Source organism: Anarrhichthys ocellatus, unplaced genomic scaffold (assembly GCF_004355925.1).
Source record: "Anarrhichthys ocellatus isolate YVR2014 unplaced genomic scaffold, GSC_Weel_1.0 scaffold3, whole genome shotgun sequence".
Lineage (NCBI taxonomy): Eukaryota > Metazoa > Chordata > Actinopteri > Perciformes > Anarhichadidae > Anarrhichthys > Anarrhichthys ocellatus.
Genome location: NW_022280033.1, coordinates 6,070,709 through 6,093,592, shown reverse-complemented (window position 1 = coordinate 6,093,592; position 22,884 = coordinate 6,070,709). Strand labels below are relative to the sequence as shown.

The 22,884-nt window shown below is 40.8% G+C and overlaps 1 protein-coding gene across 2 annotated transcripts in view; it reads right to left on the bottom strand.

Annotated features, from left to right (window-relative positions):
• ryr2b (ryanodine receptor 2b (cardiac)) overlaps window positions 1–22,884 on the bottom strand; it is a 55,783-nt gene that overhangs the window by 9,365 nt on the left and 23,534 nt on the right. For both annotated transcript variants that reach the window (XM_031874905.1, XM_031874914.1), the window contains exons 47-94: window positions 22,013–22,121; window positions 20,598–20,718; window positions 20,110–20,279; window positions 19,616–19,836; window positions 18,972–19,062; window positions 18,725–18,865; window positions 17,184–17,347; window positions 16,949–17,027; window positions 16,626–16,715; window positions 16,267–16,404; window positions 16,052–16,129; window positions 15,609–15,684; window positions 15,375–15,498; window positions 15,076–15,191; window positions 14,650–14,726; window positions 13,753–13,865; window positions 13,486–13,535; window positions 13,225–13,285; window positions 12,587–12,834; window positions 11,988–12,069; window positions 11,461–11,591; window positions 11,009–11,329; window positions 10,675–10,912; window positions 10,252–10,339; window positions 10,056–10,142; window positions 9,730–9,891; window positions 9,496–9,558; window positions 8,733–8,861; window positions 7,882–7,994; window positions 7,496–7,592; window positions 7,009–7,139; window positions 6,375–6,426; window positions 6,095–6,148; window positions 5,796–5,895; window positions 5,418–5,497; window positions 5,114–5,190; window positions 4,934–5,007; window positions 4,521–4,601; window positions 4,150–4,238; window positions 3,744–3,872; window positions 3,514–3,618; window positions 3,165–3,246; window positions 1,778–3,066; window positions 1,567–1,628; window positions 1,137–1,266; window positions 978–1,064; window positions 427–639; window positions 37–167 (exon numbers count right to left, since the gene is read on the bottom strand). In XM_031874905.1, the coding sequence (XP_031730765.1) occupies window positions 37–167; window positions 427–639; window positions 978–1,064; window positions 1,137–1,266; window positions 1,567–1,628; window positions 1,778–3,066; window positions 3,165–3,246; window positions 3,514–3,618; window positions 3,744–3,872; window positions 4,150–4,238; window positions 4,521–4,601; window positions 4,934–5,007; window positions 5,114–5,190; window positions 5,418–5,497; window positions 5,796–5,895; window positions 6,095–6,148; window positions 6,375–6,426; window positions 7,009–7,139; window positions 7,496–7,592; window positions 7,882–7,994; window positions 8,733–8,861; window positions 9,496–9,558; window positions 9,730–9,891; window positions 10,056–10,142; window positions 10,252–10,339; window positions 10,675–10,912; window positions 11,009–11,329; window positions 11,461–11,591; window positions 11,988–12,069; window positions 12,587–12,834; window positions 13,225–13,285; window positions 13,486–13,535; window positions 13,753–13,865; window positions 14,650–14,726; window positions 15,076–15,191; window positions 15,375–15,498; window positions 15,609–15,684; window positions 16,052–16,129; window positions 16,267–16,404; window positions 16,626–16,715; window positions 16,949–17,027; window positions 17,184–17,347; window positions 18,725–18,865; window positions 18,972–19,062; window positions 19,616–19,836; window positions 20,110–20,279; window positions 20,598–20,718; window positions 22,013–22,121 (6,744 nt within the window). The remainder of the gene's footprint in view (window positions 1–36; window positions 168–426; window positions 640–977; window positions 1,065–1,136; window positions 1,267–1,566; window positions 1,629–1,777; window positions 3,067–3,164; window positions 3,247–3,513; window positions 3,619–3,743; window positions 3,873–4,149; window positions 4,239–4,520; window positions 4,602–4,933; window positions 5,008–5,113; window positions 5,191–5,417; window positions 5,498–5,795; window positions 5,896–6,094; window positions 6,149–6,374; window positions 6,427–7,008; window positions 7,140–7,495; window positions 7,593–7,881; window positions 7,995–8,732; window positions 8,862–9,495; window positions 9,559–9,729; window positions 9,892–10,055; window positions 10,143–10,251; window positions 10,340–10,674; window positions 10,913–11,008; window positions 11,330–11,460; window positions 11,592–11,987; window positions 12,070–12,586; window positions 12,835–13,224; window positions 13,286–13,485; window positions 13,536–13,752; window positions 13,866–14,649; window positions 14,727–15,075; window positions 15,192–15,374; window positions 15,499–15,608; window positions 15,685–16,051; window positions 16,130–16,266; window positions 16,405–16,625; window positions 16,716–16,948; window positions 17,028–17,183; window positions 17,348–18,724; window positions 18,866–18,971; window positions 19,063–19,615; window positions 19,837–20,109; window positions 20,280–20,597; window positions 20,719–22,012; window positions 22,122–22,884) is intronic.

Here is a 22,884-nt window from a genome sequence, read left to right as displayed (position 1 = left end):
GTTTGATGTTAAGGTAACATGTGGATATGAACATACGGTGTGATAATGACCAGTCGGTCCCACTGCCCTTTGATGTCCTCCTCGGGGGGCTGCTCTATCACATACAGCCCATCAAACTCCAGCTTTCGTGCCACTTCCTTCTCGCGTTTGAAGATCACCAACGGTACCTGCCAATCAAATGCACTACAGTGATCCCTTAACTCTTTAAATGAACACTCTTGTGTTGAGTTGGCAAAACTTCAAATCCCTGAAGTTCAGATTAGCTGCGTGAGTCAAAGACTGTCTTTGTTCATAAAATGTGCTTAGATGTCAATTATTCTGTGTTTTTAAAATAGCGCCTAGATCTAAATGATGGAGGGAAACTAATTCAAAGAAGTGAAACAAACTCATAATATATCTGCAAAAATGCATGCTCGAGCAATTTACCTTGAGGCAGTAGTACCCGATAATACAACAGAAGGAGATGACTGTGTGAGCTACAGCCAGGAAATGGAGTGACGGTTCCATATATCCACTGCTCTCCTCCAGCACAAAATAATCTCTGCCCTTGTTGTCGTTGTTACCAGAAGAGTTCAGTCCATCACTGTTGACAGGTGTGACGGCTCCTTCCTGTTCTTGTGACGCAGGCAAGGAAGCTACCTGGGAAGACAGCAAAAGACAGAAAGAATGGAGTGACTTCACTAAAGCCACACAAGCATACTTTTTGGAAAAATATGAGAATCACACAATATAATTGGACGGCAACAAACTATAGGTCAACTCCTCTCTGACACAGTATCTGGTGAAAATACTCTATTACAGTTTGAAGTGAATGAATAGAACATTTTACACAGGTAGAACTGTGTCATGTATAACCACAGATTTTGCTATATTAATTCTCTGAATATGTACAGCCCTTGAGTAACTTAATTACTTTCCAAATTGGATACCACTGCAAATGTAATTTAATAAAATGTCTCACAAGCAAACTCTCTCACCTTGTAGAAGAGGAGGATGAAGTTGATTGCAAAGGCAACGATCAGAGCCAGAAAGCGCATATTGTAAAAATTCCTTGCAAAGTAATTCTGAAAAGGAAAAAAAACATTCATCGTAGGAATCTGTATGCATAAGCGTGAGTGAGTGTATTTGTATTTTACCAGCAGGCTTTTGTGATGAGTGATTATCATCTCCCAGGAGGCAGAGTGTTGGCTCTCTGGTTCCTCGGACTTATTATATCTCTTGACTTTGCATCTTGCCTCTGCTTTCTCTTTCCCAGTTTTCTTCTCTCTGCAAACAGTCCAATCACAAACAGAGGGAGGGTCAAAGATATGATGAAATCAAACTTTTACTTCTTAATAACTTCCAAGTGTCTTTTTTGAAGACGTGTGACGTAAACACCGGCGCTTAATTCGACAATGTAGATAATATTGGTTTCAGCCGCACCATCGCTGTCTTTAATACCAAGAGTATTGTAATGTAATACTATTGATATCTTTTCCCTGAATTGACTCAGTATCTAACATTTGGATTTTTCATCAAGTTGAATAATCCCTCTTTAAGAACGTAATGGGGAAGCAGGAGACTTACTGTGCATTCTCTAATTCAGGCATTGTCTCATCTCCAGTGTTCTCCTCTGTGGTGGAGTGGGTCTTAAGTTGCAAAATAGAAATTCAAATTTGATATCAAAACTTAAGAAAATTATGCTGAATAAAACGTGCATGAAATACAACATACTGAGCATCAAATATTTAAAAATATTGACATTGTCTCATTTCCAAAGATACAAATGAATCCATACCGTCCCCTGATGCTTCCCAGAAATATCAGCAGAAGTAATCGTTTTGGAGGTAGTGTTGAACAGATCAGTCAAACTTGCAGTGAGGTCTGGTGTTATAAGTCTATATTGACCTCCCTCCTTCTTCACTTTGAAGCCAAATATGTCTGACAGTACATCCATCTCCCTGGGGGAGGTCACAGCTGCCACATGCCCCATCTCCCTCAATTCTCTCTGGGAAGAGAAAGTGGCAGAGTACTTCCTCAACCGATCCACACCAGTCGGCACCTCCATGACCTCATCAAGGGTTGGCTCAAGGATACCGCCGAGCAAGTCTGATAGCCTCATCCTTTTGGCTCCCTCTATGAGCCCACCACTAACAAAGGCTATGTACAGCACATAGGAGATGCTGCCAATTACAACACAGACACAGCGGACCTGAGCCATTAAAATGAATCTGAAGAAGAGAACAGCTGACATGATGATGTCCTTCAGGGTCATCTTCATCAATGTCTTCAGGTTTTTGACAGACAGGAGAGATATCAGCAATAACAAACAGTGATGCATGAAAAACATTCCTTTGTTGCCCACATCTTCATCTGCACTCTTTTCTTCTCCTCCTTCATCAGCATGCCTCTCTCCAGTGTCAGAGCCGGATATCTGGGCTGCCAGCTGCATCTCAAAGATGGTGTCCTCGCAGAAATTGACAAACATCTCCATTTTCTCCTTCTCTCCACCCTCAGTGACCACATCAAAGATGAACTGCCTCTTGGACTCTTTGACCTGCGGCTTCTCCCACTGTGTGCGGCTGGATTCACTGATCTCAAAGTAGACACGCTCGATGCGCTTCCCACTGCCAAGGATCTCAATGCGTCCTAGATAGGGCTGGAAGTACGTCAAGACACACTCTGCCAGTTCCAAGAATGCCTTAAGTCTGGAATCGTTGGGCATGTGTTCGGACAAATTGGTGAGGAGAACGGCGATGCTGAAGCCGATGTCTTTGGCTGGCTCGTGGAAGCGATCCACAAAGGCCTCATAATCCACAATCTCACTATTGTTTGTCTTCATGCAGGAGAGGAGGAAGTGAATCTCAGCTTGGGAGAAACGCTTGCAGTTTTCCATGGCTTTCTGGAAGTCCTTCCTGGTGATGCAGCCCTTATGATCCGGGTCGTACTCTCTGAAGGCTTCCGAGGAGGTGAGGTCTTTGAGTTTGAGGAAAATGTCAAAAAACCTGAGAATCATCTTCACGTTGCCGGATGATTCCACCAACATATCCACCATCTGCTTTCCAATAGTTCCATTAACGACAGTACCTTTATAACATAGAAATAACATTCAGAATTTGTGATCAGTCGTAAACAAATTACAATCATTAATTGTGAAGAAACATTAGAATAAGTGGAAATCTCACCTTCTAACATGGAAAGCAAGAAAACCACCATGTCCTTTTCTAAATCCATTAATTCTTTCAGAAGCTCAATTTGCCTTGAATCCTGTATACGAGAAAATACATTTACAGTTACGTACTGTACATCTTTCAGAATAGTCGCAAACTCATTTCACTTCTTGCATATCTACAAGACACAATACTAGAGGCAGTTTACATTTAGTGCAACAATATATCAACAGTAAATGCTTTGTAATAGCATTCCCAGCAGAATAAAATGAGGAGTCTGGGAAAGAAACACTTCGGTGCACTGTCACCTGGAGCATCTAGTGTCACAAAGTTATGAATTTTAGAGGGAAATATTATGCTATACCTGAGAGAGCTTCATCTGCATGTTGGCAAAGACGTGGAGGAAACCCACCACAGCGTCCCACAGACGACTGTGAGCTAGGCTTTGTTGGTTTCCACTGCATGGTCCCTGGATGAACACACTGATAATGTGAGCTGCGTTTTTTAAACTTTCTGACAAATATTTATATATTCAGTAGGAGCTCACAGAATGCATCAAACACACTATGACATTATAGCAGGTAATTGACTGACCTGTATGTACTCAGTGAGTGTGTTGAAGACCTGTTTGGCCACTTCGATGGCCTTGGAGAAGTTTTGTTGTCCGTGTTCATCAATCACATCCTTCCCCGAGTAGTACCAGTAGAAGTCACTGATTGACTCCTTCAGTGTGGCACAGAATGATATTCGTGGTTAATGAGCTTAAATATACCATTTCCTTTAAGACAAAATATCATTGTGATCAATGAAATATTTAATGTAATAAATATGTTACTATTACATCATGATGAATCTGATGACAGACGGTATTCACATAGTTGCCAAATAAAGGTTTGCACTGATCAGCAAACCACTGTGGTCCGAACAATATTTCTGGACAATAACTGGAACATCTGTACACTAGTTTGGTTAGTTAGTCAAAGCATCACTGTAGACGTACCTGTACTCTCAGTAAATAGTCCACAGTGGTTATTATGATGTTGACAGTGGTGTTGTTGCCCGTTTGTGTTCTCAAGTAATTCTGGAAATCTAATACATGAAGGAAGAGCATGCTGAATAAAATGTGAAAAAAAGCATTAAAATGAAAATGTATCCTATGCAGACAATGTAAGTAGACGATTTCCATCAGCTATAGCAAAACTAATGTGTTGCCCAGCAATTATGAATTACTGCTAAACTCTTAATACCATAATGTTAAAGTGACATAAGCCTGTATTCTCATCTTTCGTATGTGTTACAGTATGTGGTCACAATTGAATCTATGTGAACTTTGCGAAAGTGTGTAAGTGGATACGGCATCGGGCAAATAACCTGAGTTGTGTCCTTCACAAAGCAGCTGTAGGAAACGGAATAGGTCACAGGTTATGTCTTTGTCAGGCATCACCTTCTCTCCTGGGGGAAAAAAAGGTTTGGCAAGAGTTAAAAGGATGAAGGGCACAAAACGGAGTAATACTGCGGAAAAGGTACGACAGAATGGAGGAGAGAACGTACGAAGAATTTAGAAAGAGGTGAGAAAACAGAGAATTGGACCACAGTGGAGTGAAGGGAGACAGCTGCTCCCAATATTCTACACTGAGAAATATAGAGAAAGAAATAGGTTTTTGTGAATTTAGAGTATGTTTTAGAGTATGTACAAGTCTAGGGATCTCACAGCGGGCTCTACAGCTATGACATGGCTTGATATACACACATATATATTTTTTATTTCCATAGGAATTCAGTACCTGAGCTCTCGTCCATGGCCATGCCTAATCCTTCCGCTTTGTTCTGCCTCTCAAATGCATTCAGATCAAGAACACTGGATATCGGAAAACCACACGCACACACAAAAGGATTACAAAAACCTTTTGCACTCCTTCATCAATCAGTTGACTCATCAAGAAAATGTTCCTACGGTCACTCACCTACATGACCGCATGAGTCCAGCCATGCTCTGAAAGAAGCCAACGTCTTGTTTCTCTCTCAGGTAATCCAGCATTCTCTATCACACAAAAGCATCAAAGACACGGTCTGATAAACGGGGGAGGATCTCGTCTGAGGCAGATATGATGAACTTAAAAGTCATCATGATAATAAGCTATCTAGTCCCTGCATGAGAGGTAGAAATAGCCAAAATCTGAGATCTGTCATTATGCAAACCTATTTTGGGTACCTTTAAGATAAACACATTGTATGATTTGACGGGGAGACACCAATGCAGTACTGTACCTGTTGAACAGTGGCATTCCCTCCGTTGAGAACAGCAATACCCAGCTTCAATGTAGGGGCCATCATGGAGCCCAAGGCCCCTGATAGGATGGGAATTTTATCACAATCAGAGGAAGCAGAGTGACAACCCAAATAAAAATAGACTTCTACAGATCATGATTTACATTTTAAGAGAAGGAGCGAAGCACAAAGAAATGCTTTACTTCATTCTCAACTAGTCCAGGAGAGAGATCGTCTTTGGTTCAGTATTCAGCAAATATAAAGTCTGTAGCTTACGACTGGCTCATCAAAGAGAATGCCCATCCTAACTAAGCAACAGAAAAACCTTAATATGGATAATTATTAGAAATCATTCATTTAGCATTTTCCTTCCTGTACCTTTGCTGGCACTGATGGTTTGCAGGACCATCTCAGAAGCTCCACGGCGATGCAGCCTGGCCTGCTGGTACAGCAACTTCTGTTTCTCCATCTCCTTCTCCTGAGCCACAGAAAGGTTAGTTCACCAACTGTATCTCTACTACTTTGCTCATGGAACACAACTCAAATGTGAATGAAATTGATTGCTTTTTATTATAATTATTGCAAAAGAAAACATTAAGATGAAAAAAGTTACGGGAATTACAAAGAAATAGTGTAAGCTTAAAATCTATTGTAGAGGTAAGAGCCCATTTTCTCACTTCAAAGCTTTCCACCTCCTGTTCTTCATCATCATCGTCTTCTCTGTGGCAACTCTGGGAGATCAAACATACAACACAGGGGCGTGATTAAAAACAAAAGAAGAAGAAAAGAAATCAATATAGAAGAGGTACTACATGTACAAACACTTATTTTTGTTATATATTGCATGTGACATGCACAAAGACACGAGAGCAATACAAATCAATGCACGGCACATTATTTAAACATATTAACCAATATTTAGATACCACAAATGAGATCATTCGTATGTTATATTACCTTGGCCATAATGGCAGCGTAGGACTTATAGAGGCCGTCATTTTCAAGCTTACTGTGAACAGGAGAGATGGAGAATATCATATTAGTGTATATCAAGGTATGGACAGATGATGATGTTATTCACGAGGCTACCCAGTGGTATTGCACATTGTTATTGACCACACCAGAACACCTGGACCCTGGCTGATTAGATCACATCTCTTCAGTGACTGTGTGCCCTCCCACTCCTCATGTCTTTAGAGTGAGGCGGAGAGAAGCCGTTAATTTAATATTGTGCTCTCAGAGGGCATGCAAGTCTCTGCAGGAATATCATGAGAATATCATAGCGATACCTCAATGGGATTGATGGACCAAATCATGCATGACGAAAAAGAGCACGACAGGACAAACATTTCTGCAGGGTGAACCTACAAAGAAGTGAAACAGATTTCAGATGTCAGGTTTTCAGAAAGCAATAGCCACAGATGTTGGACTGAATAAATCTCTTAGGAAAAATGTAATATTAATGTTCTTGGTGATGGGTTAGATAAGTAATAAAAGTAGAGAAGAGGTTTTTTCTGTATGTGATCCTTTAGAATAAACATGCAAGCGCACACACACACACACACACACACACACACACACACACACACACCTCCTTTCCATCAGGGCGCTTCGACTGAAGTGTGTAATGAGTTGTACGAGGGGATCGATTGGTTTGGCACCTTCTTCCACATTCTTTTTTTCCTCTCTGTCACCTCCACACAGCGCCATCACTCCTCCCTTCTGCAGGCCAGAGAGAGAGAGAGTAAAGCAGTTAACAGCCACTGGTTGGTGACTAACGTTTACAGCCAGCTGGTTAGCGGTCTGTCAAACACACACTATACACTATACACAAATATACAAAACATGATCATGTTTATGTGCACAGACAAAACGTTTTTTATTTGGTGCTTTGGTCTAGGTATTATATTGTACAGTCATCTTTATAGTGTGCATTAACTAATAAACAAATGATGATTTGATTAATGGAAAAGTGGCACTGTGTGTTTCTCACCTGATCATAATTCAACATATAGGCTTAACTCTTGTATGTTACAGAATAGTTTTGAACTACTAATGTGGCTTGTTTTTCAACTCACAGCCAAATCCTCCACGAGCGTCTCCTCAAAGTTGTTTTCTTCAGCTGATATCCAGGATTTATTGTAGCCTTGGAGGAACAGGTTGACAGCTCTGTGCCTGGGGAGGAAGAGGAAAGGGTGAAGAGACAACAAGAGATTAGCATATGCATAGACAAATGTAAATAAGAGAATGAAAAACAGGCAGCACAGAAGGACACTATTAAAATATAAAAGAGCTATGATTAGACCAATTATTGCTCTTTCATCAAAGCCTCGTATGCCTATACAAGGTGAAGTGTTTTAACATCCACTAGAGAGTAAAGAGTGTTACACCACAGCTATAATTCACAAGACACAAAACAGGACTTTCATATGCTAATGCTATTGTAACCATCATATGTTTGTACCTGGGTAAGTTGTAGAGGGGAGCCATCCTTAGGCAGGCCACCACCGCTCGTTTCCTCTGTTTGGATAAGACCTTGTGCCACGCAGGTTTCTTACTTCTCTGAGGATGCTCCACCTGAACCCACAACCAAAGATAAAACAAAGATTTCACATAGATAATGAAGTAATGAACCTCCGATGGACCCGAAGGGATTTTAGTGATAACTGTTGAAGAGGTTCATCCTCATGCATCTGTCCTGCATTTATCACGCAGTAGCAGTGCAGGTATTACATTTTTCAATGTAATATATTCAAAATAAATTAGCGTTTGTAAATAACCCTTTCGCCCCCCAGGCCTTGCAATAAGACCAGAAGACTGTTTATTTATGATCTACTCCTGTGTTTTTCCTACTGTGACATGTCAATATGTCTTCTGGAAAAATAAAAGCCTACAAAACAGAACACCATCGCTAAAACTATGGCCAACAAATATATCTTCCCACCAGTGAAGTAACACTAATAATACACATTTTCAGCAGATTTGATTAAAAAAAACCTAGAACCACCGCCTCGCGGTTGTATGCCTCCACTTAAGTTACATTTGGGTGAAATTGTCATAATCAGCATATCAATTCTTAAGAAATGGCCAAAAAAGTGAGGTCTCGGTTACCATTGACCACGGAATTCTAATCAGCTCAACCGTAAGTCCGAGGGGACTCTTATGCTAAATTTGAAGAAATTCCCTCCAGGCATTCCTCTGAGATATCGCTTTCACAAGAATGGACCGGACAGACAACCTGAAAAACATCCAGCCACGGCTGTTGCCAGAGGCATAAAAATCTGAAAATGTTTTTCTATTGCTTTAAAAGCTCACCTGGTCCAGGTAATGAAGCACTTGAGCTACATCCAGAATCCTGTTTACAGTCTTTTGGGCGTCAGGGACGGCTCCTAGCTGGCTCAGGCTTTCTGCATAAAGGGTTTCCTGCCTCAAACAGTCCGATGCCTGTAAAGAGAAATAAGAATGGCACGTTTACTTCGTTGGACTTCTTTCTTTTTTTCTTATCTCAACCATTTAATTAAATATACTTTGAGAAAGGCTGCTGGAGAGGTCCCAAACTGAGGGAAAAATAGGACTATGGCAATGAGAAAAAAGAATTCAGAGCAAGCACCTTCAAAACACATGAAATTGGAAATGGGCTGTGCGAAAACAGTCTCAAATGTGTATTTAAAAGTTTCTTTATGGTAATGACAAGTCAGAATTTGTGCTTTCATCACTTACCTATGAATAAACATAATGAACACTGACTCATGAATAAACAAACATCACATGCATATTCTGAACAATATTGTGAGTGTGTCACACTGATGTCTCTGGTGAGCAACTAGTAACAGATTAGGATTTAGCCGAGTACGAGAGCATTCTTCAATTTAATTTACCACACACTTGATGCCTTCCACAAATTAAAAGTCAAATGCACGCAGGCATGGCAATGAATATGCAGAATGCCAGCAGAATGTAGAGAAGGCATACACCTTCAATCAATCAATGAATAAATAAATGTTTTTTGTTCTTTACGGATGTTGTCTAGGATGTTTGTGCAAACCCAAAGAAATGAACAGCGAGTGACAGCCTTTACCTGATTCTGAAGATTTGTAAGACAATTGAAAATGTGCTCTCGAATCTCATCTTGAGTGTTCTTCTGTGAAAAGCAAAGAATGGCCAACATTAAATACATATACCAAGGAGATTTTCATACACTCACCGTCAGTACGATCGTACTACACTGCAGATTACCATATAAATGCACTCAATATGTCAAGGGCTTTGTCATCACGAGGACTACATTAATGATGGCACATTTCCAACTGACCTGAGTAAAGCCGCTCGTCGCTAATATGATGAGGCTGTGGTCGCTCGGAAAACAAACCCGGAGTCCCACAGGGAGCAGTCTCTTCATGGAGGCCACAATCAGAGAGGTGTGTGTGGAATAACGATCCCCCTTCCTCTTCATCCTCCTCTGCTCATGGTCGAACTGAGCATTAAAAAGACATGAAAATAGATTAACTTTGAGACCTCAACGACAGTTGACAACTTTTATGTGATTACCATACAACCACTAGTAGTGTCGATATATACTGTATACTGCACATCAGTGTAAACATAATGTCCTAAGGCCAATTAGTGAATATGGCTGACCTTGGACATTTTGTCGTCGTTGACCAAGAAAGCCAAGTTGTTGATTTCATTTTGTACCACAAAGTTCTGTTCCTCCCACTTGAAATTCTGTTAAAGCAAACAAGGGTGAAGAAACATGTTTATGGGGTACAATATTCACTTAACTGCACAGAAATGAGAGGAATACATAAAAAAACACACTATATGTCATCCTCACATGAGATTTGGCCCAGAATGTAAAGACCTCTGCCACCATGCTGAACAGCTGCTCAGCATCAGGGTTCAAATCTTTCAGCCAGCTGGCTCTGAGACAAGACAAACCAAAACACATCACACTTTTATCGCAGAGTTTATTCCTGTAAAGACACACACTAAAGACCACTCAATGAACTTCCATTGTACCTTCAATGCATGATTATTTGTTTTTCTTATTTACCACCAACAGTTGTTCCACAAACCTTAATGGAACATTTGGTGTTCACAAGGCCAGATGATGATTACTGGAGGGGTAATGTCAACATAAAATATCGTGAAATAAGTTTCACTTTCCACCAAATCTATAAAAACTTGTATTTACTCCACAAGCCTCAGAAAATAACCTTGAGTGCCCACATCTTAGCTCCTTGGCAGCATGCCTTACCGATTAGCATCCACAAATGGGATGAGCAGGGGATAGAAGGCGTAGAGGTCTCGCACCAGTACAGTGAACTTCTCCTGTATCTCCAACTCTGCTTCGGAGGTGTCACACCCTTCTGCTTTCATCTGCTCCTCCTCTAGTAGCACACATTTGGCCCTCTTCCTCAACTTCTCCATCAGTGGCAGGAAGTGGCTCTTTAACAGCTCAGTGCCGGCTTTACATGTAATTGGCTGAGAAAAAACTGAAAGATATGACTGTTAATAGTGGAAAAGAATGAAGGGCATAACTGATGGTGGAATAAAGAAATTCACACAACAATCGCACATGATCACAATACCTGCCAGCTGTTTCATCCAATCTCCCTGGCTAGCTCCCACATGGTTGTGGATAATACGGAGAATGTGGCCAAGAAGGTCACTAGCATGTTGAGGCGTGACAGCGGTGCAGATTGGGCTTTCTGGCTCGCCCTCAGGGCCCCAGTGCCACCAACGGGACACGTAGCTGCACAGCATAGGCAAAGTGACCTCCGTGACCCGGATGTAGTGGGCCTGGCGAGCTCCAGCACCAGCGCCTGCCAACTCCTCCACTTCCCCGACAGCCTGTTCCAGAGAGGGCAACAGGGGACACATGTCCTCCACCTGATCTGGCAGCCCCAGGTCTAACAAAAACAGATATGGAAAATAAGGCTCAGAAAACTGGGAGGGGGTTAAGATGTGGGGGTCAGAGCTATTCAAGAGGACCAAGATTATACAGACAACGCAGATAAATACCAGTGTGTTTGTTTATTACCGTCTCTCTGAGAAGCACTCATGGTGTTGTAGATAGAGTAGGGATTGTCTTGGTTTAAGGATGGCTCCAGGAAGCACACAGGAAAAGTCCCAGCCAAGGCTGCCAGACAAGCACCTGCTGCTGTCCTCTGCCTGTATTGGAATGCTGTGTTAGGACGTAGGCATGGAGCTGACCAACGTCCAAATCTTATCAAACTCTATGGGTTAGGATTACTAATTTAAGTTAACTTGCCAGCTGCTTTCTTTACCTCTCTTACCTTGGCCTTAATACACTTATCAATAGCCTTAATAGATACTTGAAACGCCCAACAATAACACATTGTTGAATACAGAATTTGATAATTTCAGTGATTTCTATGATTAAGTATTCTATATACAGTATACACAAAGTAAGAAGTAAACACATTTTAACCAAAAGCTTATGTGAAAAAAAACCATTAGAAATAAAATAGAGAGAAAAGAGGATTAAAATAAGACATTATGGTCATTAGCACAAACTCTGAAATCACATGGCAATATAGGAAGTACCCCTCCATATAGATGCTGCTACTGGTGCCAAGAGAGAAGAGGCTGTTGAGGATCCTGTAACAGGACAGTTGGATACTCCCCACTGGAAAGAAAAGGTGATGGATTAAGTCGAAATCCTTGTTCGGTTTCTTTCAGGCACCGCAAAGGGCACTGAGTAGAAAAGCTGATAGCTTACAATCACAGAGAGACAGACTAGCTGGATGGCTGCTGATTCAAGTAATGAATGATTCCTGGAAGGTCAGGATATTAGTGGAGGAGAGAATATGCTCCTGCTGCTCCGCGGCCATCCCTGAGACACTTAATGAGAGCTGCTTTCAAAGACGAAGAAGGTAGGAATTTCAGGGGAAATCCCTCAGAGTGATTTCAGAGATGTGGAAACCAGCTGTTCATCCAGCTTTATAGCATACAGAGGGAAATTAATGAGACTACTGTAAACATATGTGGTGGTGCTTGTATATGAACTACTGATACAGGAAGATATGTGAACACATTACATTTATAATTGTGTATTTTAGTGTGCTCTTTAGGATGTAAAATGAATCATACAATAATTTGAGACATTGTTCCTTAATGGTGGTCGACATCAAGGACGCCCTTACCCAGGAGGTGCACGCCATAGTTTTGGTTGCCAAGATGCTGAAAGAGGGATGTGAGGGTGGGAAGGAGAACGGAGGTTGTGAAGCTGAGAACCTTGGCTACTCCTCTAGCCGGTTGATTCCTACTCTGAGGTAAACAGACCAGGGTCACAGGCAGGTTTTCCACAGTCGTCTCCAGATCAGTGGCGGCTGCCTCAAAGAATGAATGCAGAGATGCTTGGATGGACTCTGGGGCTGAGTTAATCAATGCCCTAAGGCCAAAAGATGAGAAAATGGCAGTTAATGTTCCTGCGACTAGCAAAAATGCAAGTATGTGTAATTAATATAATCATTTATTTTCTGTAGTAAATTGTTACATGGACTAAATCAGCTGCTAATCTATCCACCAGACCAGTCAAAATGACATAAATCTTTGCTCAGCCTAGATTCTACTCCTAGCATCATGCTTAAGAGGCATCGTCCTCAAGGAGTAAAAGTGATATCAACAACAATTAGATAGCATCAGTGTATCAGTGGCTCAATTACACCAGTCATCTCATCCTCAGACATGCCGGTGTGATACTGATGTGACACTGATGTGACCGCAGGCAGAGCAGGGAGATCGATTCAGGCAGAGTGAGACAGTAGTGCCATCTAGCTACCTGGCATCCAGAGCCCGAGACAAAACATGGAGGCAGCTTGCAACTGATGAGACCTCGTTTCCTGGAAAAACATACACACACACCAAATCCAGAATTTCAGCACACACAGACAAAGAAAAGTAATATACAGAACATGCATACATATATAATGAATTGTAATCTCACACAATAACATCTTAATTAATGAGCAAACCAAGGAATCAACTAAAAAGAGTGGGACAATTGATGTCTGAAGGAGCTGTATTTCCACACCATCCTTACCAAAGAGTGAAATCCTGTGTCTTACCAGAGCTGCAAGCTTACAAAAGAGGCTGGAGGTGAGAAGAAAAGACAAGCGCAGTAATGAGGAGAGGGGAGTGGAACAATTACAGAACACACAATCAGAAGAATGAGGCTTCTTCCGTTAAAAAAGAAAAACAAGTCTGAGGAATTGTTCCAGTAAAATACAATGTGCAAGAGCACAAGAACACTTTAAAATACTACCAGTGTAATCAGCATACCATGTGTTTTGTCGTGGGTGATACAGACCTTGCAATCATCTCCTTTTCCTTTTTTGATGCATAGCTTCTCGAGCAGACAGAAGTGGACAGGAAATACAGACAGTGGCTCTTCACAAATTGTTCCAAGAGAGGAAGGATAACCTGTTAAATGGAGTAATAGCCAGATGTATTAACCACATTCCCCTTAAATTCCTACGACTACTGTAGCTTCAAGGTTGTGTATGAAAAAACCAACATCACATGCATTCTGTGCCTGCTTGTCCCAATGCCTCATTGAAGCTACATCCCACACGCTGAGAAAAACATTTTTTATGACCGCACCATTACATTAAATAGATATTTGGAAGTACTTTTTTTCCCACTTTCTCTTAATTCAGCCGATCTGAATGTCTTGTGATCATGACTAGAATTTCAAAAGGTAGTGGTCTGAGCAGTGCCTGCCTGTTTAACATGCGTTTGTAATGACGGACCCAACAACGACCCGTGGGAGTTAAACATTTTTCACTTTAATAGCTTTTCTTATGAAGCATCACCAGACTGCATGGTTGTGTGAGTTGTGGAGTGTAGAGATCTGAGGCATAACTGTGTGTTGATGGTATTGGCTGACTGGGTCTGACTCAGTGGTGCCCGTCAATGAAAAATAAACCCTGTTCATTCGTTGCCTCCTTAGAGGCAGAACTGCGTGGGAAGCTTTAATCAGCATCCTGATGGCAATCGACACGCCCACATGGATTTTTAAAATGGTTAAATAAATTACACGGCCACAAAGGGTTTGACTTAGAGGGGTTGCCCGTGGTAACCATCTAACTGAACTAATTAGATGACGTAAATGGAAAACAAAGGCTACGGGGAGGGAAGAAGATGGCGTTGGAGAAATTCAATTGGACAGAAGATTGTTGAGATATGCATTTGATCTGAGGCAAACCTTGGGAAAAAAATGAATTGCTTGCTGGCGTGGAGCTTTCTCTCCTTTAGACATCTGTCCTCTGGCTTGCATCACGTCTGGAAAGAAAAGCACAATGAAATACAAAAATCAAGGACTTAAACTACAATGATACTTCAGATAAAAACAGAGCGATGCAGATAATAAAAGTCTCCAGTTCACATACCAAGGCCTGGTCTGGTGTGCGCTATTTTCTGATGGTTCAAATTAAAACTACCCTGAGGCAGACTTGCTGAAGAGACTGCTGGCAGTTATTGATACAACGTGGAGATTCAAGCCCCGGTGACATATTCAAAATGTAAGGTCAGCTACATAAAGTACTCATACCTTTGGGATGTACGATGTGAAAGTTCTTTTATGCATTTCATTGACTTTTGTTTTTGGCCTCAACATTCATGATCATCTTACCCAGCTCCAACATCTGCTCTTGGGCGTCCTCGGTGTGAGACAGCAGCCGCTGAAGGAGAGTGTAGCCAAAGCAGTTGGCCATGGCTGGAAAGTCCATCTCCACTGTCTTCCTATCCCTGTAGAGGAAGTGAAATCAAACAGGGAAATTAATAGCTTTAAAATCTGGACTTTGTATTTTGAATTTCCAGAATTGCCCGCACAGCACTGTAAAATGAAAACGGAATACCTCACTTGCCACCCACCTCATACATACTGTATCACATTGCCCTTTTGCAATCACAAGCTCATTCTGTGCTCACCTCCACACTGTGTAGCCATTGAGCGTAAGGAACTTGAGGATATCCTTTGCTCTCTCTCTGAATTTGGTCTTCTCCTTGGCAGTCAGGGTATCATAGGGTGCAAGCATCGAATGGCCGCCCCCTCCTGCAAGTGGAAATGGGTCAAATGTGTTGCAATTTTGTTAACTGTTCTGTGCTTCCTACAAGTAGAGGAGAGGATTTGAAGAAATATACGGTCACAGTATGGTACGGTACCTTTACTCTCAAGTTCTAATTTCTTCCTCTTAGCCCAGGCGTTGTGGTAGTTTTCAGCCAACTGTTCAGCCATAGCCTATAGCAACAAAAGTAAAAATCCATTTTCTGTCTGGCACATACATATCAGCTCCTTACATTCCACTTTCAAAGCAGGAGGAAAGTCCAGGCCCACTTCTCCAACAAGGAAACTACTTTTGTGAAGGAATGTATCAAGGAGTCCTGTAGCACTCCAAACATGTTACCAATGGTAGATGATTTCTCTTTTTAAGATGACTTAAGATGTTTACATGACATCTGATAACTCACAACTGTAGCCCAGATTACACGCACGATATTATTTGAATTATTCTAATGTATTTGCCTTATTACACAACATTAGTATTAGGCCAGCCTTATGACCTATGCAGATTTAGGTAGAACAAAAACAAAAAGGTATTCCTCACACACTGGTCCCATGATAAGGTGATGCTGCTCATGTCCATAGGTTTGGGGCTGAAGGTTGATGCTCCTTCAAAAGACAGCTAGGACACACAACAAATGGCTGATTATTAAAGTAAAAAAAAAAATGTGTGAAAGCTAGTAAGGAGAAGTTGTGAATGACTAGAATGACGTTTGGTGCTCAGAGGTTAAGTGAATGTGGCCTTTTGAGTACATATACCTGTCCAGACTGGGACACCCTGCGTGTACAGGTTTGCATGCCAAATGAGTCTCCTTCTTTGGTTCTCTCTATGCTCCATCCGAAGGCCAGCATACTTTTTATTGTTTCTTTAATTGCCCAGCGGTATGCCTCCTTCTCCTGAAATATAATATGTAAAACTGAACTTTATTGGTTGTCGAAGGACAGCAGAAGCGCAAAACATAATCAAACTCCAAAAACTTGAAAAGAAGTCTGTTGTCCACTCCATACAACAAAGACCACGAACCGAGGCATTTTAATCTTTTATGTTACACACACACCACATTGAGCAGGCAAGTGCCTCTGGGATTTCTCGTTCTTTTTTTGACTTCTCACTCTACCTTCTCAGCCAGAGCCCTGTATGGCTTGAGGAGAGGGTGAACCTTGGTGTTCTCACATAGCTGCTCCCCATGAACCCAGCCATTGGCAAACTGACAGAGATAAGACACAGATTGAGTAAAAATTCCACGTTAGAAAATATGCAGACATCGTGATATTAGCTCAACCACACAACACAGATCGATGTTTTGACACTTTCAGACAGAGAACGTCTTGTAAATGTATTCTTAAGTGGTTCAGTCCTGGCCAGGATATCACAAATCAACTCTACTTTGTCATCTTTAACAGGCTGCTCAGATTTCAAGAACAACTACTGTGGTATTACCTTGTCCAGTGACCACTTCTCGTGAGTATGCTCTGCATACTTGTTAACTACAAACTCCAGTCTCTCTGGCACTGACACACTAGCGCAGGGAAAGAAATAAAACATCATTTAGCTCTATAGCACAGTAACACCTTTGGATACACCAGCACAAATATTTCCTGGGGCTGAAGAAGCAAGGTTTTCAATATTTATACCTTTATCCATAATCGATAGATATCCCTGGTAGGTATCTTACCTGGAGGTATCTACAGGCTGGGGGTCAAAGTGTCCTTCTGTGTCCATCGAGGCTTTTCTCTCCATATGGGACACACAGCTTGAGTCCATGTGGTCAGGGGGCAGGGCCATGACCACTGCAGCCAGGCACTGGACAGACAGCCTGAACAACTGAGGCTCATAGGGCTGTAGAGGTAGAGAAGGACGGGGGTATTGGAAACATAATGTTGTAGGAGGGACAGAAGAAAAAGAGACAGGGTCAAGGGAGACCGGGCAGTACTGTAAAATGGGATAAACTTTCTGAATTTGACAAAGAGAACACTATTCAGCTGAGGAAAACAGTTTTAATTACAATTTAATAACATATTGCATTTAATTATTTCTATTTATAATTATTGTAATGTGTGTATGATACAAGAGTAACAAACTAATATAATCTAAAAAGTATAAATATAATATTTAAAATAAGCGAAGTCCAATAAATAGGGCAACAAATACACTGTAGGGCTGAGCTACACTTTACCCTCTAATATTTCTCTGAAGAGATTCTTCTGTGCATTGTTGACTCGGTTTCTGAAGCCATTTGATGTGGGTTACAAGTGGGCCGAGAATGATTTTATGAACTAACTTCTTTTTCATTTCATGTTCTCCATCTGTCGGGTAAATATCATTTCATAAATATGCTGGTACATGCATGCAGACAACTGAGGAGAGATTCTCACGTTTCCAACAACTCTGTTCAGGGGTTGGTTTCATACAAGGATATGAAAGATTTACTGTAAATCTCAAAGTGTGTTGTATCTTCCTCCACACAAGTTATTCTACAACTTTACTAGTAGAGAAAATCAAACATGGATTTTGGTGATTCACCTGAAATATACTTTGAGTTGAAATAAAAAGAGGCACTAAATCAATAGTGGGATCAAACATTTATTATTTTTCTGCAATTTTTCTGGTGCTCCATGAAAATATCCAACTATAAAGCAAAGAATCTCTATGTACTGTGTGTGTGTGTGTGTGTGTGTGTGTGTGTGTGTGTGTGTGTGTACGTGTACATGTACATGTACATGTGTATGTGTGTGTGTGTGTGTGTATGCATGTCCTTTGCATATCTCGAGAACTGTTAATCCGATCTACTTCACAGTTGGCGGCTGTATTTTTGGGGTCCCAAGGATGTTCAGTGTGAGAGTTGGTGCCATATTCAATATTAATCTAACTTTGAATAAACAAGCAAACAGCGCTCTGTGCAGCAGCGGGGCGGAGCTTCAGAGCTCTGCAGACTGAGTGTATATGTCGTCCGCAGTGAACCTTTACAGGTCACAGCTCATTGACTGCAGTTTACTTTTGCTGCTGGATATATGTTACAACCAAACTCTTCTTCACTTCCTTGGAGTCAACAAGCAATGAGCAGTTCTCAACAGCACTTCAAACAAGCAATAGGGGCCGACCAATCATCCCATTCCAAACGACCACGACCAGAAAAGGGGCTGTGCACTAGTTCTTCCAACTGTACATAATTTCCATGTGATTTTGAGATGGACACAGGTATTCAGTATGGTTTACCTTCTTTGCCAGGGCCTTAAACACGCCCCAGAACAACTTTCTAGATAGGTGGAGCTCCTCTTCGGAGGCCAAACCATGGTCACCCGGCCCTCCAGCTAGTGAGTAGTACTTCCACCTCTGCTCGTAGTGACAGGTCAAGAGCTGGTTGATGAAAGTATTGACCAAAGTCAATAAAATGTTATCTTTTTAACTCGGTGTACAATTGTATATTTTCACATATACACTGTAGTAAACTAATGTTTTTCACCTTTAATGGGATCTTGCTGTAGTCTCTGAGGTGGGGAACATGGAAGACAAGATGTCGAAGAAGAGGCTGCATCATAGAGGGTTGGAGTTTACTGAGGACACCAATGAGGGCAGAATTTGTCACATGAGCAGATACAAATCCCATCCACCAACACACACAACAGATGAATGATGTTATGAGTAATTATGTCTCAGAAAAACATTGCATATAATTGAGAAGTTGCCATAGGCAAGATCCAATTAGTTGGTTATCATTTCTGATCGACTTTCGTAAATAACATCTAAATTGGGCAAAACAGGCTTACTGTTGATTCATTAAATACAATTAGTGGGAACAAGAGTGCACTTATGTGTTTGTATCAGGAAGCAATGATTTTCGCTTCTCAACGTATGATTTAGTAAAAAGCAAAAATGCAGTTAGGTCAATCGATACAGGAAGCTAATGGTGCGATCATTTATAAATTACAAATGGCACACCACATAACCACATGCAGCTTCCAAAGATAACATTGTACCATAACATATATAATCTATTAGCGACTTGATGAAATATCTATATCCTATCTGCAGACAGCAACAACTCTTTATGATAATAACAAGAGAGAGAACCCTAACAAGCTTCATCATACCAACAAATAGCACTACCTGCACACAGCTAGCAAACATTCTTCGATCGTGTCTCTCTGAGCCTTGGTCAAGCTCAGAGCCCTGGAGAGGTTGTAGATGGCCTGGATGAGAGAATCCACCAGCAAAGCATGGTCCTCTAACGGGCAAAAGAGCGCTGAGCATTTGGTGAGCAAGGGGAGAACAGATGTACATAAGTATCTGTTGAGGGCCAGGGCCATATCAGTGGATCCTAAGTCAGCCTGCAATGAAAAAGAGAGGTTACAATTACAGAGTCCAATTAACTAAAGGGAACTAAATACACAAGATGGAGTGAGGAAGAACTAGTGACCATGATCAGGAATACAAACAAAATGTCCTCGGATTTAACTTCGAAATATGTTAAAATTGAAGCTGAACAATTTACTTTTATCAGGTGGGAGGCATACTATTAAGTTTTATGGAAAACAAAACATTCATTCATTGGAATGAATCTTCTCTGAACAGGGCAACAAAATACAATTTTCTCTGCTCACAGTGTCAAGAGAGACAGCTGCCTGAAGGTCGGGCAGAAAACCAACTTCTAGTAGGTGGAGAAGAAAGTTCTGGTTCTCAATGCCATAGACCCGGTCCAGGAAAAGAACCACAGCTGCCTTGTGGTCTGGGCAGAACACTGTGGACAGGTCAGGCTCAACCGTCAAACCATCTGGACAAGCAAATGAAAAAGTAAAGATTAGATGTTAAGACCAAAGGTCATATTGACACACGTATTATATATTTATCTGCACTATGTGAGCAGATCCTTGTGTGTGGTTCTGGATCCCTGGTCCAGACTCAACCATTGTCACCATCATGTACACAGGATGGTGCATAACAGGAGAGTAAAAGGAACACTGTAACAACAAAGATTTCTGAATGGGTCTTTAGGGTATAATTTAAAAAGCAACCGTAGTAAACAAGCCAGGTTTCTGTGTAAATACTGAATACAAGCTGATGTTTTTTTAGCACTGTAAGATGGGCTGACCTCCGGACACTGAAGGGATTTGAAAGGAGATGCTGATGACTCCCTCAAGATCCTGAATGGGGACGAGCGATCTCAGAATGGCTCTGATCCGGATGGCTTCTCCTTTGCCTCGTTGAATCAACTGGACAACAATTCAGAATAAAACATTCTTATTGGTCATATACAGCTTACAAAGGATTCTCACAATATGTGATAGAGTGAAAAAAAGAAGACATTCTTATGTACATATATTGTATTATATGGCATCATCAGTGGAAGGATTACAGTGGGTCATACAATTCTAACGACATCTTCCTTATGAGTTGCAGCCCATTTTGTAGTACAAATGTAATTTGTGTCAAGTTCAGAAACTATGTAGACTTTTTTTCGTTGTTTTTTTTTCTGAAAAAGTGTGTATTAACTCTTGCTGGTTTAATTCCTACAAGTGTTGTAGTTCTGTTCATTTGTCTTTTGAAACATTTCTTTTCCTTTTTTATTAACTTTTATTTTTTTAAGAATTAAATGCATTTCAAAGACCTCTGTCAGGCATTTTCTAACAGGCTTTGTGTTTGAAAGACGCAACACAAAAATTGTCCCTGTCTTGTTTTTCCTTTGAACTTCAATGCCACTGTAACACACAGAAAGAAAGGCATCCTTTGAAAAGGCTTCTTTTTTTTTTTTTTTTTTAAATCAGGCCCTTATGCTGACAGTCAGGTACACTTGCTCACTCCCCACGCTGGCCTAGTGTGTACATTCTGACAGAATTAAGCCAATTACATGGTCAATATCCAGTAAATAGCACCGGGGAGTTTAGAGTTTTGATGGACATCACAGACCACCTGACAACATACATGACAATATGTATAATTAATGAACAGTGTCTTCAATATTCTACACATTCAGTGTATGTTAACACAGTATAGTCCAACTAGAGTCTCAATGTTGTGGAGTTTAATGAGATGAATGCAGTATTACAGTACAGTAAAGTAGTATCATTGGTATTGAAGCATTACATATTCTGTCATCAAATGACCAGTTAAATGTTTTCAGTTTTTATTTTTTATTTTTTTTCTCCCATCTCAAAAGGCTCAAGGACATTCTCACACACACACACACACACACACACACACACACACACACACACACACACACACACACACACACACACACTGACTATATGATGTTTGCTAGCTTTTATCCCACTATTCTTGTCATCTTCTTGTTGTTATGTCTATGTATTGTCTAATAGGAAAATAAAATAAACAAAAAAATAAAAAATAAAAATGTTTTCAGTTTTAAACATAAAGAGTATGCGGGCCAGGGCATTTCTTTCTTTGGCTCACTTTGACCCACTCTTTTCTCCATTAGGCTTTATTGTTTGAGACGTCAGCGGATATTGATGCAGAAGGGCTTCTGAAAGCTGGAAAAACACTCACATGCATTTCTGGAGCACAGCGTCCCAGCATGTCAATAAGGGCTGAGTAGAACGTCATGATGGCGTGGCCCATGTGAATGAGGTCATCATCAGTGTCCTGGACAATGTCTCTGTTACAGGAGACAATCATAACAGTCCAAAGCTTGTCATTAACTGAATTATATCATTAATCATCATTGTTAATAGAATGAAATGATTGATTATTCCTAAATAAAGCCGCCCATTAAGCAGGATAAGATAAGATCTTTCCTCCTCATTTCTAATGACCTCAATATTTATCTAAAATTCTGACAGTTACAATAGAAGAAATGCAGACAGATCAGTGTTCAGCTCCCACTCCATATAAATCCTGAATTAAGCAGCTTAAAAATAATCAGTGTCATTAAACCGTTCCACTGTTGTACATAGCTTATTTAACCTCTATTTACCAAGGGAGGGTTGGCTGAACACAGATGCTGCATTCAAGCCAAGAACTGCTCCGAAAAGCCTGAGAGAAAATGAATCCTGGGACTTATTATGATCGGGCATAAAGACACAGTGCTAAACGGGTTTATACCCAGTACGATGTTATACTACTTTAGATGATTGTTTAATGCTATTTACAGAAAGCGTAGCATTTAGATAAAATATTTATACACAAATCTCTTGACGCTGGCGAAGTTTAATCATTTTCAACTCTGTGCATTGAAAGTTCACTGGAAAATGGAATCAATCAATGAGCTTACATATTGGTGTGAGAAAGTGATGAAGCTGAAATGGAGCGGAAAATCATAGAAAACCTATTTTATGAGGATTTCTATACCATACAAAATAGAAAATAAGATGTGATGCACTAAAACTGTCTGTGGTCTTGTCAACTGCAGAGTTTGTGCA